Source organism: Etheostoma cragini, chromosome 15, assembly GCF_013103735.1.
Source record: "Etheostoma cragini isolate CJK2018 chromosome 15, CSU_Ecrag_1.0, whole genome shotgun sequence".
NCBI lineage: Eukaryota > Metazoa > Chordata > Actinopteri > Perciformes > Percidae > Etheostoma > Etheostoma cragini.
The window spans coordinates 8,178,303-8,193,217 of NC_048421.1; the positions used below are offsets into that span (position 1 = coordinate 8,178,303).

Below are 14,915 nucleotides of genomic sequence, written 5' to 3' on the forward strand. Positions count from 1 at the left end.
CTCCATGATTATATTTAAATTCAAGAAAATACACAAAAAACAATAAAAATTGGACTCAAGCATTCATCCTCTGAAATATAGAATACAAAGACACATAGACAAACTATTGACTGGGTAGAGAGAGTATCTGGTAGAGCCTACATTGCGATTTAAAAACAACGTTTAACAGAACACACACACAATCTTAGTGTGCTATGATAGCTAATCATTATTTTGATTTGTTTTGTTATTACATACATTAATAACTCACGCGTAAACGTTAGTTTTAGCAGAAACATTTTTAACGTCCTTGAACGCAGCTTACTGTTAACTGGTTGCTATGTAACGGTGTATAAACAACAGAGGTAAGGTTAGCTGGGTAATGTACTGGCTTTACAAACTTGTAGCTGATGTTTGTAGATTTTTTGGTTGTTAAAATTGGCTAATGTTTTTCCTTCGAAAAGCATTAATTGATTTATTTTAGCAAGCTAATAATGGTTTGAGTTAATATCCACCTACTCCATCATAAATAATGTTCTTCTTTGTTTAGCTAGCATAATCTTTAACCGACTAACGCTAACGCTAAGCCAAGCTCCAAATTGACAAAATATGATCTACTTTCTTCTTTGAACAGAGGATAAAACAAAGTCCAGCGGGACTCGAACCCCACCAGCAGCAGAATGACGAGGAGTTGTGATAAATCTACCATGTTGATGGATGAGGAGATTCTGCGGAAGGCAATAGTGGAGCAAGCAGAGCAAGATCCTCAAGATCAGGCTGGGCTTGTTGTCAAGGCGGAGGACATCCACTTCAATGAAATCCTTAAACTACGTCTGGAATACAGATGTAAGAAACAATTTAATCTGTGTATTACAGTATGTGTACTGGGGTTAGGTATGTGAGGCTTTTAGTGGCGACTGTGGCTCAGATGGGGAGTGGGCCAATCAGAAGGTCTGTAGCCTGGCCCTGCAGTCCCATGTCGAAGTGTCCTTGGGCAAGACAGTGTTTATCTGATGAGCAGGTGGCACCTTGTACTGCAGCCTCGGCCACGATGGTTCCGGTGCCATGTCAAAGCGCTTTGAGTAGATGCTGAGACTAGAAAAGCACTATATTAATGTAGTCAAATTCAATTTGTTTGTTCACAGGCATCCTGATTATTGACAACTTATGGGAATTCACATCCTTGACAAAACTGGATTTGAACCACAACCTCATAGAGAAGATTGAAGGCTTGGACCGTCTGATTAATCTGACATGGCTTAGTAAGATTCTGTTTGGTAGTTTTATATTCTGATAATGCTTACTTGCAATAATTGTACATGTATTGGCAAAGATGTAGACAACATCTTAAAAAATATGAGCCCAGTAACTGCCAGTAGTAATGACAGTTATACTGAATGTGTCTTTTAGATCTGTCATTCAACAGCATCGAGAAAATTGAAGGTCTGGAGGCTCTGCAGAAGCTTGAAGTTCTGAATTTGTCCAACAACAAAATCTCGGTCGTTGAAAACATGGACACACTTGAGAAAATCACTCATTTCTTCATTGCCAACAACCTCATTGGAAAGCTGGACGAAGTAACATTTTCTTACATAAATTTGTCACATGTGATGTGTAAAATGCTGCATGTGTATTATGTAACATTTGTGTTTTGCATTTTCAGAATATAACATTGCAGAATGTTTACATAACCTATTGCAAATGTAATGCATTTCAAAGGTGCTCTATCTCAGGAGGTTCAAGAACCTATTTGCTGTCAACCTATTTGGAAATCCGGTCTCAAGGGAAGACGATTACAAATTTTTTGTCGCAGCCTACTTTCCAAACTTGATGTGCCTTGACTACAGATTACTTGATGAGAAGACAGTAAGTATAAACAGTGGGGTGATTTGACTAAAACCCAAGTTGCAATCTAGTTCTCTTTTTTCTTTTAAGCTGTTTTGATTTTATCTTAAAACATGACCAAGTTTCTTTGGAAATTCCACATGGCCATTTGCCATGTTGATACTGTATGACTAAAATCTCATGTGTCCATGTTCAGAAAAACAAAGCATCTATCAAATACCACTATGTCCTTGAGGAGATGAAACGCGAGCTGTCAATGCAACAAGCTGATGAAGCTGAGCAAAGCCAGGAATCTGGAGTCAAATTACACACTGTAATATAAAGCTCACATTTGGGGATCATCAACATTATTTCCCTCTTAGCTCTCGTAATTTGTGTATGGACTGAATGTAAATACAGTTCTTCTTCCCTACAGCAGGCTTTTGTGGAGTTCCTGAATGGCTCTTACCTGTTTAAGAGCATGTTTGAAGACGATCCAGAGGCAGAGACACTGCACTGTGTGCCTGAAGTGGCTCACCTGCTTCAAACATATCCTTTTCTGTCTTTGTTTCTAATCAATGCAGGTGTATTGATACTTAAATATAATATGTGAAAATTAGCACTTGGATTCCTTGACCCTATACTTACATTTGAGCACCAAATGTTGGAGCTGTGTATGCAGTTATTTGAAATAGGTTTGGCTGAACTTAAGCAAAGAGAGACAGAGGTGAACTCCTTCTTTGGTGGTCAGGATGAGGCTGTGATGGAGTACCAGCAGAAAGCATCGGAAATATTGGAAAATTTTGAGCAGGAACAAAAAAAGGTGAGCTGTGAGGACCAATTAGGACCTATACTACTGTATTTAGATAAATTAGTAATCTGATATGAGTGATTGGTATAAGGATTTCTCTTGTGTTCTCACCTTTAGAGGATGGTGGAGTTGAAGCAATTATCAGACCCAGACCTGCTCGAGGTCCAGATCAATCACTGCAACAATGAAATCAACCAACTCTGTAACAGCCTCATGGCACTGGAGTTTCAGCTGGTCAGCCAGCTGGAGGTTCGTGTGTGTTTTTTTGTGTGTGTGTACGTGTTTGAGCCCGTGTGTATACTGTACCTTCTATATTTTGTAAAGCATATGATCTTCAATCTGCTTAAAGTGTATGCCATTTGAGCCACTTCTTCATTCTCTTTAGCCTCTGTAACATAAGTTATGTAACATAGTTTATTATAGATTTGATACAAATTTGATTTAAAGTCTCCTGTCTTCTTCTTTTTTAACTAATAACAAAGTATCTTGTTCATTTCAGGATATCATCAAAAATTTGGAAAACAACATCTCAGACATGGTTGGCAACTTCAGTGAAACTGTTCAAGGGATATATCCTTTCTCTGTGTTCATCATCTTAACAGATTTGAATCATTTCTAATGAAACTAGCTCATTACTGTTCTCAGGGTCAAGCTATTGAGATTCTGTAAATCCTCATTTGGGGCAGCAACTTGCTCCCAATTAAAGATGCAGTAGGTAAGACTTAGAGAAATAACTTTCTGTCACATTTGTTGACCCTATATTTGAGTAGAACTACATAAAGCAGGTAATTAAAAAAATCTTGCTCCTCTGGCACAACCTACAAGCTGTAGTGCAATATTCAAAAATCCACCGGTCCCTGTTCAGATCCTCCAATCAGGGCCGGGGTGGTGTCTAACTGCGTTTCAATCACTGCTCGGGCACACGCATGCATTCTTCCTCGTGAGGTGAGGGGCTTAGGAGATTGTTTGGGCTTTAGCAGAAAGGGGGCAGGGGCTGAGAAGTTGTACCATGTATACATTATTTGGCTAAATCCTGGATCTTCACAATCCTACCAACCACACCTTTCATTTTAATGTACTCAAATCTGGGTTCCAGGGCAGCTACCTCCTTTCTCTGGCTAGTAATCCAGACATGTTTAAATGTTAGCGCTTAAATCATACACAGTGACACACAGACACACAATCACAGTTTAGAATTTCCATGACACAGTCATACATTTGCGCAATGTCGAGATCTGGAGGATAATTATAATGAGAAGGTGCGAAAGATTGCTGTAGCAACTCTGGATGACGTGGCCAAGGACAAACTGGATAAGGACATGCCAGATGATGTTAAAATGGTAAGGGGGTTATTCCTTATGGACCAAATTAGTTATCCAAAAGAAAGGATGGAATATATATTGTATTTGAACTATTATAAAAAACTTTTCTCTCAGTTCTGCTCTGTTTAATCTCAGAAACCTAATAAAGAAATTAACGCAAGTAAAACATTTCGGCCTGCAGACCCTGCCATGTCAAAACTACAGTGTAACATTAAGTCCACCATATATATATATATATATATATATATATATATACATGTATCTATATTATTGCAGATAAAGTCTAATGTGAAGAGATTATCCTGGAAGAGTCTGACGAGGTGGGTTCATTACCAGTCACAGTACCTTCAGCTGTTCACAGTTGTGTTGTCTCTTTGTAGCTGTTTACAGACAAAGACACAGTGATGGATGCACTGACAACTGGGCACGATAACCACCTGATGAAGATCAATGGCAGAGAGACACAGTTGGTTACACGTGTCAATGCCTGGAAAGTGGCCCTCATTAAAGGGGTAGAGAGCTGAAACTGCATCAAAACAAACACCCCAGTTCCCATTTTCATATGGATGACAGACCATATCTCACAGTTTTGTTATTGTCTGCTTGGTTATTACAGATTCAAGACAAAGAACTTAAACGGAACCGTATGCGCATCTCAGACATCCACAGATATGTGGACCACTTGAGGAAGCAGCTGGAGGAGTTGCAGTATCATCATCTGTAAAACACATTTTTTTAAAGGAACTGGACATCTTCTTAACCTTACTTGACAACTGTAAAAAATGCCAGGTTGCAAGTGAAAACATGCACTTTTTTATTTCTATATTTGGGCCATAGACAATTAAATATACATATAGAATAAAGAATCCCTTCTGTTCACTTTTTTCTTACTGTCTAATTTGAGATTATTAAAAAAGAAGACATTTTAATAATCATTATATTTGCACTCTTCTCTTGTTCCCCGGCCAACCACATACATGAGATCTGTGTGCATAACACTTCATCTTTATTAAAACAACTTTATTGCAGCTAGAATAGCATTATAAGAAATAGGTAGTGTAGACCAAAAAACAAACTAATAACTACAAATCATCTAACAATCAGGTCCCCAATATATATCTAAATAAGTGATGTCTAATAGGAAATTCTGTTTAACACAAACAGAGGTATATATTCAAGGACTAAGTCTTAACATTCACAATTTCACTGTGCTAATAAAAAATAAAATAAAATGTTTAATAGATAAAAATAATATTTTGGTATATATTTCATCATATGTAAATATAGTAATTTTTTATTAAATATGATATAGTAGAGACTGAATAAATTTCTTTAGTTCTAGACTCAGTGATCAAAACATTTTAAGTTTCACCACATTTCTAGTGTAGCAGAAAATTGAATACAAATCCCAGAATGCATTTGGGTAAACTTGCTCAAGCCAAGCACCAGTTTCCAGCCAATGAAATTCAGGGAAGCTGGATTCTCAAATGAAACGTTGCAGTATCATAGAGTGCAGTATTCCAGTCCATGGGCAGTTGGCAACATTGAGCAAAAGTTTTGGGACTTCGGAGATTTTTTTGCAGCAGGTAGACCCTCTGTCAGGACCCATTCTTTGTCCCGTTGTGGTGTACTCAGTCGTAAAGTCCATGACGGTTGCTAACGGTGACACATTAGCGCTCATCATGCCTGTCCGAGCAGAGTGCACCAGTGGCACCGGCTCGGCCTGCCCATCCTCGGGCTCTCTTGTTCCCCCTTCCCCGATCAACACCTACCAGCCGGGGGTGGCTACTTCGCTACTGTATAGCGGCTCACAGTTTCGGGGTTATCAGAAGAGCAAAGGCAACTCTTACGACGTTGAGGTTGTTATGCAGGTAATATCTTATTGACATGAATTTGTTTCGTTATTTGACATTTGTTTGTTTGAATGCAAAGTCAGCCACATTTGGTAAGTTAGCTGACGTTAGCTTGTTAAGCTTTTTATGGTTGTCATACAATACTACTAAGGCACAGACCTAGTTGTGTATGTTACATTGTGAATTGGGACCTAATTTCATGAATTCAACTTTAAAACTATTTTTACAGTAACGTTACACATACTACCCAGACACGTAGGTGTAGATGATAAAAGATAGATGTACAAAATGTTTTTTTGTACATCTATCTACCTAAGTGAGTGGAATTGATCTACTACTCTCAATTTTGACAGCAATGTCAGCAGACTCACTGAAAGAAAATATAATGCCTGCCTGCATGCCCATATTGTACGGTTTGTCTCTGTTTACACCAGCCCTTCAATTTGTTGTGCATCATTAAGAAAGAGTACCATTTTTGCACCTGTGATTTTTTTTCAGGCTACTTGAGATACATACCTGTAATGATGCGTTCCCTAAATCTGTTTGCAGCATGTGACTGTGGAGAACTCATATTTGTGTGGATACCTGAAGATCAAAGGCCTGACTGAGGTGAGCTTCCATATGTCGTAAGACTGACCTTTATACTGCACAAACTGGTTTCTAAAGTCAGATTAATGGTAGACAAATTTGAGACCACTAGGTTTAACCTCATCACTCAGGTCTACACACTCTAGCCTGTAGTTTGGAGCAACCAAAGTACATTTCCAGGATTTAAGTCTGACATATACACGCCAGAAGTCCCTCAGCTTCTGCTCTCTGCGTGTTGCCGGTCACAAAATCCTTTCATTTGGGAAACAACTAACTTTGAACTAGCAAGCTACACGCTGAAAAACATTTGAAGAGAATTTGGATAGTGCAATAAGGCAGGCCTGCACGGTTATTTTGGTAAATGATTGTAAAGATTTACAAAGAAGATGTTTACGGCATTGATTAACTCTCTCACTGGGTTGTTTTGGGAACTTCCGGAACATCCGGAACTCAGTGTCACCCAAGACGATTGTGTTTGGGTTAAAGAAATGCAAACAACCCAGAAGAGTCCCCCCCCCCCCCCCCCCCCCCCCCCCCCCCCCCCCCCCCTTCTATCCCGTAATGCATCTGTGGTGTAGTCCGACCTTACTCCGCTGCACTGTGGAGATAGGTCTGCCAATGCGAGACTATCCAGTCCGTACAGGCGTGTAAAATGTTGACTAGTATCATCTTTGATGGATTTATGGCACAGCTAGTTAAAGCTGTACATGTATATCAGGTGTGTGTGAGAGTATGTATATATAAATGTGTGTGTGTGTGTGTGTGTATATATATACATATATATAGCATAACATGTGAGATGTGAGTCACAGGCCATTCTGGAAATCTTAATAATTCTCATGTTGCACTGATTGATTGACAGAGCAGTAACCTGTTTAGGCATTAACATATTCAATCATTCTTTTCTATGTGTGACAGGAGTATCCCACTCTCACAACATTCTTTGCTGGTGAAATTATCAGTCAAAAAAGGCCATTTTTAACTAGGAAGTGGGATGCAGATGAGGACGTGGACAGAAAGCACTGGGTATGTCCTGTTTGACTTTTATTTAGTGCATTATAGTGCACATATTTGTGCATTCATTTTTTTAATGTTCAAATATCATACACAGCAGGATGTACACATTGAGCAATCACAATTAGGGCTGCACAATATGACAAAAATATCTAATAATATATTTTGACTGATATTGAGATTGCAATATGATTCACAACATTGAAGGGAATGATCATGGGTGTATCATTATTCTCATTTTCATTGACTAATATTAAATCTCAAAAAAATTAAATGATTATAGTGTGATTTTTGTGAGGATCTGTACGAAACAAAGCTTTCTGTAGGATAGGATTTGTAGGCCGAGACATTTCTGCTGCAACACAATACTTTATTCAGAATGGTTTGACACATATCTTGCCTTTAACAAATATTGCTCCCCTCTGCGATTTGGATATTGCACTAGTCCAAATCGCCATTTTGATAAAATTGCGATTAATTTTGCAGCCCTAATAACAATGTAAGTAGTCTTCCGTATGGTGGGAGAACGAAAAAAAAATAGAAAAAAATTTAAAAAAGCCAAATATGTTTAGACTTTTTCATTTTGTTTGGCTACTAACAATAGATGGAGCCAGGCAGAAGCAGCGCTTATCACTGTGTTGTGAGAAAATCCCATGACAACTGTTAAATTGAAGTTTATATCAAGGAGCAATGGGCATCTTTGTATTTTATAAGCATGAAATGATTATTGTTAATTTACATGGCTGGAAATTAGACTTTTCATCTTTTACTTTTTTTCAGTTGTTGTCTTGTCACCATCTCCATAGTTTCTGTTCTCTAACCTGTATTTAATGACCTCTTCCCAGGGCAAGTTCCAGCCTTTTTACAAATACGCCAAAAGCTTCAACTCGGATGACTTTGACTATGAAACGCTGAACAACAGTGATTATGTCTTCATGAGGTGGAAGGTTAGTACATACATTTACTGTCACCTCTCCATTATCTCTCTATGTCCTAGTGGTGGCTTTGAGCTCTTACCTCAAATCTCCTCCCCCCACCCTCACACTCTCAGGAGCAGTTTCTAGTTCCGGACCACACTATCAAAGACATTAGCGGGGCCTCCTTCGCTGGCTTCTATTACATCTGTTTCCAGAAGTCCACAGCCACTATTGAGGGGTATTATTACCATAGGAGCTCAGAATGGTAACTCCCAAACATCACAAATCAGAGTCAATGTTTTTTTTGCCACGTTATTACATGATTCTTATGCCGATATCTCTCTATTTTCTTTCCTACTTGCCTCTGCAGGTATCAGTCTCTAAACCTAAACCACGTTCAAGAGAACAGTATTCCTATTTACGAGTTTCGGTGACAAACGCACACACGGGTGTCGAGGAGCGTGCAGTTCATAATGCCCTGAGGTGAAATGGGAGCAACGGAGAGCCCTTTAGTGCCAAGATCGGAGCAGACCCGTTTTTCTCGCTGCAGGGGAATTTAACATGTGGTCAGAGACTCCTTTGCGGAAAGAAAGAAGGCACAGAGAGAGAAGAGTTTAAAGGAGGACAAAGATCAGTGACAGATGGAGGGTTCTTATAGTCACTCTAGTGCTCATGTTTCCTTTTTTGAATTTTAATTTAGTCCTTTTTTGGTCTTTTTAATTTAATGTTGTGCTACCAGATTTGGTTTCAAAGGGTCTGTCTTCCTTTCGCCGGACATCAAAATATGTTCCTGTTTTCCTTCTGTGGAGAACCATAATTGCCTTTTAGTTAAGATTTGCAAAAGAAAATAATACAAAGGATATATATTTGTAGGAAAAGTGTAGTTCCGTAAAGCTTGATTCAAAGAATCTTATTTTAAATATAGAACATCAGCTCAACAGCCCATAGTGTTTTATGCAGAGTGTGATGGCGGAGGTTATCGCCAAAAGGTTGCTAAGGTCGCAATGATGAGCAGTGGTCTGTAAGACTACGTTGTGGTCTGTGGCTCAGGGATGGTGTGTATGGCCAATGTGTATTTAATAACTGAAAAAGATGAATGTGGGAATTGGCTTAGTTAGGATTAGTGCTGTTCATTTCCAACAGGGCGTTAATAATCAATCATTTTGAAACTTCAAACACAGTTGTCTGAAAATGTCTATGCAAGCCAAAGGTGACTAATAGGTAGGATTTCTAATAGCACCTATTTGATTTTCAGATGATTTATGGCAGAGTGATTTATTTTTAAAAATTAAGAATGACCATGAGTGAAAATAAATAAGGAATTAAGACTTAAGCAAACAAATAATTAAGTAAATTTAGTTACCAACGTTTGAAGCTCAGACATGTGACAGAACATTCCAACTCCATTAGTTTCAATTATGTAAGATTTTCAGTCACGTAACAGGTGTTGATAAACGGTTAACGACAAGATTACAAGTTTTGTGGCACACGGGGTTTGGCTGACTGGAAAAGTTAAGAAGCAACACGGCAAAAAGTAATGCAGTGATTTGAATGTTAATCTTCAACACAGTCTGTGGATACGTTCTAACTTGTCTTTAGTTTCAGTCACACTTGTCTGTATTATTTTCATCTTTAGAAGCTGTTAAATAACTTTATTTTACTGCATTTTCCTCTTAACCTTTACATAAAGTCACTCAAAATGACTGTACCCAAAGGCACAACAGTGGAGGTAACAAAAAAGCTTCACATAACATGCTTATCTACAATGTGTACTGTTCTGTCATCAGTGGGAAATGTGTAAAAGAAAACCTTTTGTGACTTATGGTGAAAATTATAAAGTAAGAAAGGGTGATGGAGGAAGAATAAAGCCTTTGATGCTAAGGAAAAACCTGTTGCCTTACGATTTTTAAGTTTTGTAAAGTTCCTTTTTAAAAAGACAAATTATTAGGTCAGTAATGTTTTATTTGTACAAAATCATAAAGGTATATTTCAGTGTTGAGTGTCAGCAACCTGAGATTGCAGACAGTCTGGAAAGGGTTGATATAAAAGTGATGTTCTAGAGAGGGCATGTACTCCGCCTGCCACTGTGTTGCTTAGACTTTGCAGCTGGCTCGGGGATTCGGAGGGTTGTGGGAATAATGTTGGCTCTGTTTTTTTTTTTGTTTTTTTTGCAATCCAAATTTTCTTCTTTTTTTTTTAAATGTATAACAGAACACAACAAAATGTTCAATGTCATAAGTAGATGTTTATTTGGGAGGGAGTCATTCAGGCGTGACTTAATACACCTACATTTAAAAAAGATGAATGATTAATCAGCTATAAGTGCATTTTGCGAGGAGAAATAAAGTGTGAACTATTTCATACAATGCTCTATTCTTTGTTTTATTTTTTTTTTGGGATGAACCCAGGACTGCCTTTATTTGACAGTGCAGAAAGAGACGTGAAACACAGAGAAGACGGATGGGTACACCATGCAGCTCAGCTTCCTGGCTGGAATATAACCAGGGATGTTGATGTTGTGTATGTGGTAATAAGCGTGTTAGGCTTTTGGGACACTCCGGCACTTTAAAAGTTTCAGAGATCATAGCAGCCAGCACTAGATGTCAGTAGTGGCGAACAAAAAGTCATTCTCTCTTTCAAGCACATGGTTACACACTCCGAACCTTGTGCAGCTATAAGGTCTAGTGCAGGGTCTTCAAAAACGACTGGATGAGAGCTAAAATAGATAGAATGGCCTCACTCTGGTGCTTATGAGAGGGGATTTATTCAAGACGCATTCTGAAAGAAATAAAAGGTAAAGCTGTCATAACCTTTTCCTTCCAGTATCTAAGGTCATAACCTGTACCACATTCCCATCATATCTCACCATCAGGATTAAATAACTAGAATCAAATTTCCTATGACTAAAGATAATAGCTGTACGACAAATGGCAACACAGCCACTTATTCTTTCCTTGGGCAAAGAATGTGACTGTACGTGCTGCCTCTCATTTTGGAAAATAATTGTGTAGTAACTTGGATTTTCTTGTAAGTGACGAGGATGTGTAGTCCTATTGTCTATGTGATGCCACACCTGCGCCAAAAAAATATATAAATAACCTACACTACATCTGCCGCGCCAATCCGGTTCAGTCCCCTAACCAGAGCGAGGGTGCCAGGATCTGCTGCAGCTCACAATCACAACTCGGCTTTTTAACACACTCTGTCTCTGTCGGTTCATCATGGAGGCGCAGCGGTATCCCCTGGGTGTCCGTTTAATTGGAGTAATGCACAAGGAGAAGAGCAAAGTAAGCGCACAAGGAAAGAGTTTTTTTTTTTAAATGCACTTCTCTACAGTGATTAAAATCTACATTTTCCTTTTCCAGACCTACATGACATCCGTGCTTTGGTCAGACCAGAATGATATTTTGGTTTACAGGACTTTTCAGGATTTCAAGAAATTCCACGTGAGTATAAATTGCTGTACAGTATTTCGGATTCTGATTATAGCTCATTTATATGTTGCGCATATACATGTGTTGGTTAAATTAAACAGCCATTACTTGTTTTTACCAATTTCTGTATGATAGAAACAAATGAAGAAGGCTTTCCCACCCGCAAGTAAAAGGAACAAATCCGACAGAATCATCCCCGGATTTCGAGGTAGGCCAATGTGTTCAGTTTATGAATCACAACGTGCTGTTACGCACTATTCTGACTTCTATCGCCGTGTGTGCTTTCAGACAAAAAGGTGACCCTGGGCGGCCAGAGGAAAGGTCCCACAAGGTCACTAGTGCGCCTCAAGTTCTTACAGAAATACTGTGATGAACTTCTGAGCTGTGACCCGCGGGTCTCCCAGTCTGCAGAGCTCATCCAGTTCTTCCAAGCCAAAGACCAGGACCTGCTGCCCGACTTTGCCAAGAACAGGTAGGCTCAACACATTTATAGCTATTTAAATACCGTCATTTTGTGTAGGGATCCCTCTAATCTTTTGGGGCCCTTGAGCTCAACTAAATGGGGAATTAGGGACGTCAAGCTGCAACGAGCTAGTCGACAGGGAAGTGGCCAGTGGCCCATCAGACTGTCATGGTGACAAAAACTGTGAAAATAATGCCCACGAAGAAGAAAAATACAACCAAAAACTCAACTATCCTATAAAGCAGACTCTCATATGTGCTTCAAAATAAGGAAATGCTTTAGTAGAAACATTATCACGATTAGTTTTAACATACTGTAGATTAACAACTGTACACTACCCTGTTCTACATCTATATTTGTCTATAAAGTTTAGTAATAACCCAACATTCTTCGGATTTTAAATTAAGATGTGTTGCAGTAACTGGAGTGGGCTTTGTCCCAGGCATGTCACCTTCACAGGAAGCATGCCCCATCTTGACAAAAAGCTTTCTTGAATTAACATTTCACTCCATCCTAAATAATTTACCTGTTATCCCTAACCCTGGTAAAAAAAAAAAAAAGATCTATGTACAAGATCCCTCTAGTTATTAGCATAAAAGTTAGAAGAATGTAAAAGAATTGCAAAAATAGACTATTTGGGTTTCTCAGCAATCATGTGGATCTGGATCATTTCAAATAGTGAAGTTGTATCTGCACCAGGACCCTTTAAAACACCACCCGGCAGACTATGCATTCCTACATAACAAATTCAAAATTAAGTGATTAATGCCAAAATTCGGCATTGGACTTGTGCACGAGCTGCTGTTTTTTTTCCTTTTTTTCTGGAGCCTACATATTTTATTTCCCAATTGACCTGCGTGTGTCCTCCTTAGTATCATGGTCATGCCATCAGACGATGAAGTCAGAGCTGGACAGGGCAGCGGTGGGAACGTGACCCAGCCGTTCATCACAGAGACGTACAGATGTGTGGCCATTTACGAGACCAAAGACACCAAGAACAAACCTTTCAAAGTGGCCAAGGATGAAAAAGTAGACGTACTCATCAAAGACAAAGCAGGTGAGCGAGCTTCAGTGTCCTGTTAGTGGTTAAAATAGACCTCATGAACCCAAATACACTGAGACCTGTTAAACGTGTGCTTGTGTTGCGTCAGGATGGTGGCTTGTGGAGAATGAAGACAAGAGGATGGCCTGGTTTCCTGCCCCCTACCTGGAGAAGCTAGAAGATGCTGAGGATGTTGATGGGGACATTGATGGGACTTCTGAAAGAGGTACATGCATAGTTTCAGTTGTACACAATCTCAAGAGATTACACTATCCACACGTAAGGTATTTGCATACATAGTGCAGAGTTTTTAAATTACACTAGTAAGTTGATGTTAGTCAAGCTGCTACAACATTGTGTATTAAAGTCATTTCTTTCACTCTCAGGAATGCTGTACACTGCAGTCAAATGCTACAAAGCCACTAAAGATGATGAGATATCCGTGGCCATCGGTACAGTGGTGGAGGTCCTGGAGAAGTCTGACAACGGCTGGTGGCTCGTCAGGTATTTAACACTTTTGTTTTTTCAGACATTTTACCTCATATATTGTTTTACCAGTACAAGCTTGTCATATCAACATTCTCAAAGCTTTAAACTCAGATGTCAACCCAACATTGTCCACTTTGTTGTTTTTAACAGAAATAATGGTAAAGCAGGTTACATCCCCACCATGTACCTGCAGGCCTATGTCCACCCTCACGTCCGCATGACAACCCACCATCAAGATCGCAGATCCTCCGCCTCACAATTCCTTTCCCCAAATCTGGAACAGCAGTCCAACCAGTTCAGCCACTCACAGGGAAACCTGTTGCAAATTCCACCCGCCAAGTCTTCCTCACCCCGTCCCGTCAAACCACACAGCCAGCAGAGATCACACTCTCTAGATATCCATGCTGATATAACTCCCGCTCAGCCTGCAGAAAAAAACACTGCCCCTGCTACGAATGTTGCCGACTCACCAATGACTGCAAAGCCCACCGTTCCGCCCACAATCATGGTGGGGATGGATGGAGAAGAGGACAAACGTGGCATTATCCTAAGAGCAGATAGCGAGGAAAGCAACAGCAGCAGCGACAGCAGCGGCGATCTCAACTCTTCCTGGGCGAGCTCCTCGTCATTCAACCTGAGCCAGAGTTACAACGGGGAACAGCTGCGTTACAGCCGCACGCCTCCCCCCGTGGCAAACAACCGCCTTAACCCGACAAGCGGCCCACATGGGAATATAATGATGCCCAGTGTCTCTGATCCCAACCTCTACAAGGGCCCGAGGACACCCAAGGTGCCACCCAGACCGCGGGCCCAGGAGATCCTCACCCGGTGTACCACGGTCACCCGCAGGAATGCGAACAAAGGTGGCCTGTCACACACAGAGATAATAAGTCAATGAAGTTTCTCTTGATTGTCTCTTGTGAGCTTTATTTTTTTGTTGCCGAGTGGTTTAGTTATAATGAAATAATTAAGAGATGTCGCACCAGATGCAATAAGGATCTTTGAAGATAGATTGGCAACAAGTAATAAGAAAATGTACAATGGCCTTCAGTAAAATGAGTAACTCATGTCTATACTTTCTGTTTTAAATGATCACCTATTTTCCATACTGGAAACCTTGTGTTGTGCCTTATATGCATTTTGACTGTGTCGAGTGTCCACAGAGAGAGATGGATTGGT

At 39.7% G+C, this 14,915-nt stretch overlaps 3 protein-coding genes across 6 annotated transcripts; all 3 read left to right on the forward strand.

Annotated features, from left to right (window-relative positions):
* The first annotated feature begins 119 nt into the window (after positions 1–119).
* On the forward strand, positions 120–14,739 carry noxo1a (NADPH oxidase organizer 1a). Of its 2 annotated transcripts, XM_034893824.1 has the most exons (9): positions 120–123; positions 11,467–11,595; positions 11,674–11,754; positions 11,878–11,950; positions 12,031–12,214; positions 13,078–13,262; positions 13,357–13,473; positions 13,634–13,751; positions 13,887–14,739. In XM_034893824.1, exons 2-9 carry the CDS (start codon positions 11,530–11,532, stop codon positions 14,632–14,634), a joined length of 1,572 nt encoding a protein of 523 aa, XP_034749715.1. In that variant the 5' UTR covers positions 120–123; positions 11,467–11,529; the 3' UTR covers positions 14,635–14,739. The 2 variants fall into 2 exon arrangements, with proteins under 2 accessions (XP_034749715.1, XP_034749714.1); XM_034893823.1 differs by lacking the exon at positions 120–123 and having other exon boundaries at positions 11,429–11,595.
* drc3 (dynein regulatory complex subunit 3) lies at positions 304–4,765 on the forward strand. 2 transcript variants are annotated; one of them, XM_034893827.1, is made up of 13 exons: positions 304–344; positions 614–825; positions 1,125–1,241; positions 1,390–1,556; positions 1,699–1,845; positions 2,021–2,137; positions 2,240–2,352; positions 2,452–2,626; positions 2,732–2,863; positions 3,114–3,184; positions 3,831–3,954; positions 4,317–4,448; positions 4,553–4,765. In XM_034893827.1, exons 2-13 carry the CDS (start codon positions 660–662, stop codon positions 4,658–4,660), a joined length of 1,569 nt encoding a protein of 522 aa, XP_034749718.1. In that variant the 5' UTR covers positions 304–344; positions 614–659; the 3' UTR covers positions 4,661–4,765. The 2 variants fall into 2 exon arrangements, with proteins under 2 accessions (XP_034749718.1, XP_034749717.1); XM_034893826.1 differs by having other exon boundaries at positions 340–478.
* gid4 (GID complex subunit 4 homolog) lies at positions 5,393–10,133 on the forward strand. Of its 2 annotated transcripts, XM_034893844.1 has the most exons (6): positions 5,395–5,807; positions 6,339–6,398; positions 7,296–7,403; positions 8,237–8,338; positions 8,443–8,573; positions 8,679–10,133. In XM_034893844.1, exons 1-6 carry the CDS (start codon positions 5,424–5,426, stop codon positions 8,740–8,742), a joined length of 849 nt encoding a protein of 282 aa, XP_034749735.1. In that variant the 5' UTR covers positions 5,395–5,423; the 3' UTR covers positions 8,743–10,133. The 2 variants fall into 2 exon arrangements, with proteins under 2 accessions (XP_034749736.1, XP_034749735.1); XM_034893845.1 differs by lacking the exon at positions 7,296–7,403 and having other exon boundaries at positions 5,393–5,807.
* Positions 14,740–14,915: the final 176 nt, after the last annotated feature.

Coding starts and splice junctions, on each gene's coding strand:
- drc3 (XM_034893827.1), top strand. CDS start 660: ATGACGAGGAGTTGTGATAAATCTACCATGTTGATGGATGAGGAGATT. Junction 826..1,124: donor ACTACGTCTGGAATACAGAT/GTAAGAAACAAT, acceptor GTTTGTTCACAG/GCATCCTGATTATTGACAAC. Junction 3,185..3,830: donor AGTGAAACTGTTCAAGGGAT/ATATCCTTTCTC, acceptor ACACAGTCATAC/ATTTGCGCAATGTCGAGATC.
- noxo1a (XM_034893824.1), top strand. CDS start 11,530: ATGGAGGCGCAGCGGTATCCCCTGGGTGTCCGTTTAATTGGAGTAATG. Junction 11,596..11,673: donor TGCACAAGGAGAAGAGCAAA/GTAAGCGCACAA, acceptor TTCCTTTTCCAG/ACCTACATGACATCCGTGCT. Junction 13,474..13,633: donor TGATGGGACTTCTGAAAGAG/GTACATGCATAG, acceptor TTTCACTCTCAG/GAATGCTGTACACTGCAGTC.
- gid4 (XM_034893844.1), top strand. CDS start 5,424: ATGAAACGTTGCAGTATCATAGAGTGCAGTATTCCAGTCCATGGGCAG. Junction 6,399..7,295: donor AGATCAAAGGCCTGACTGAG/GTGAGCTTCCAT, acceptor TATGTGTGACAG/GAGTATCCCACTCTCACAAC. Junction 8,574..8,678: donor TACCATAGGAGCTCAGAATG/GTAACTCCCAAA, acceptor TTGCCTCTGCAG/GTATCAGTCTCTAAACCTAA.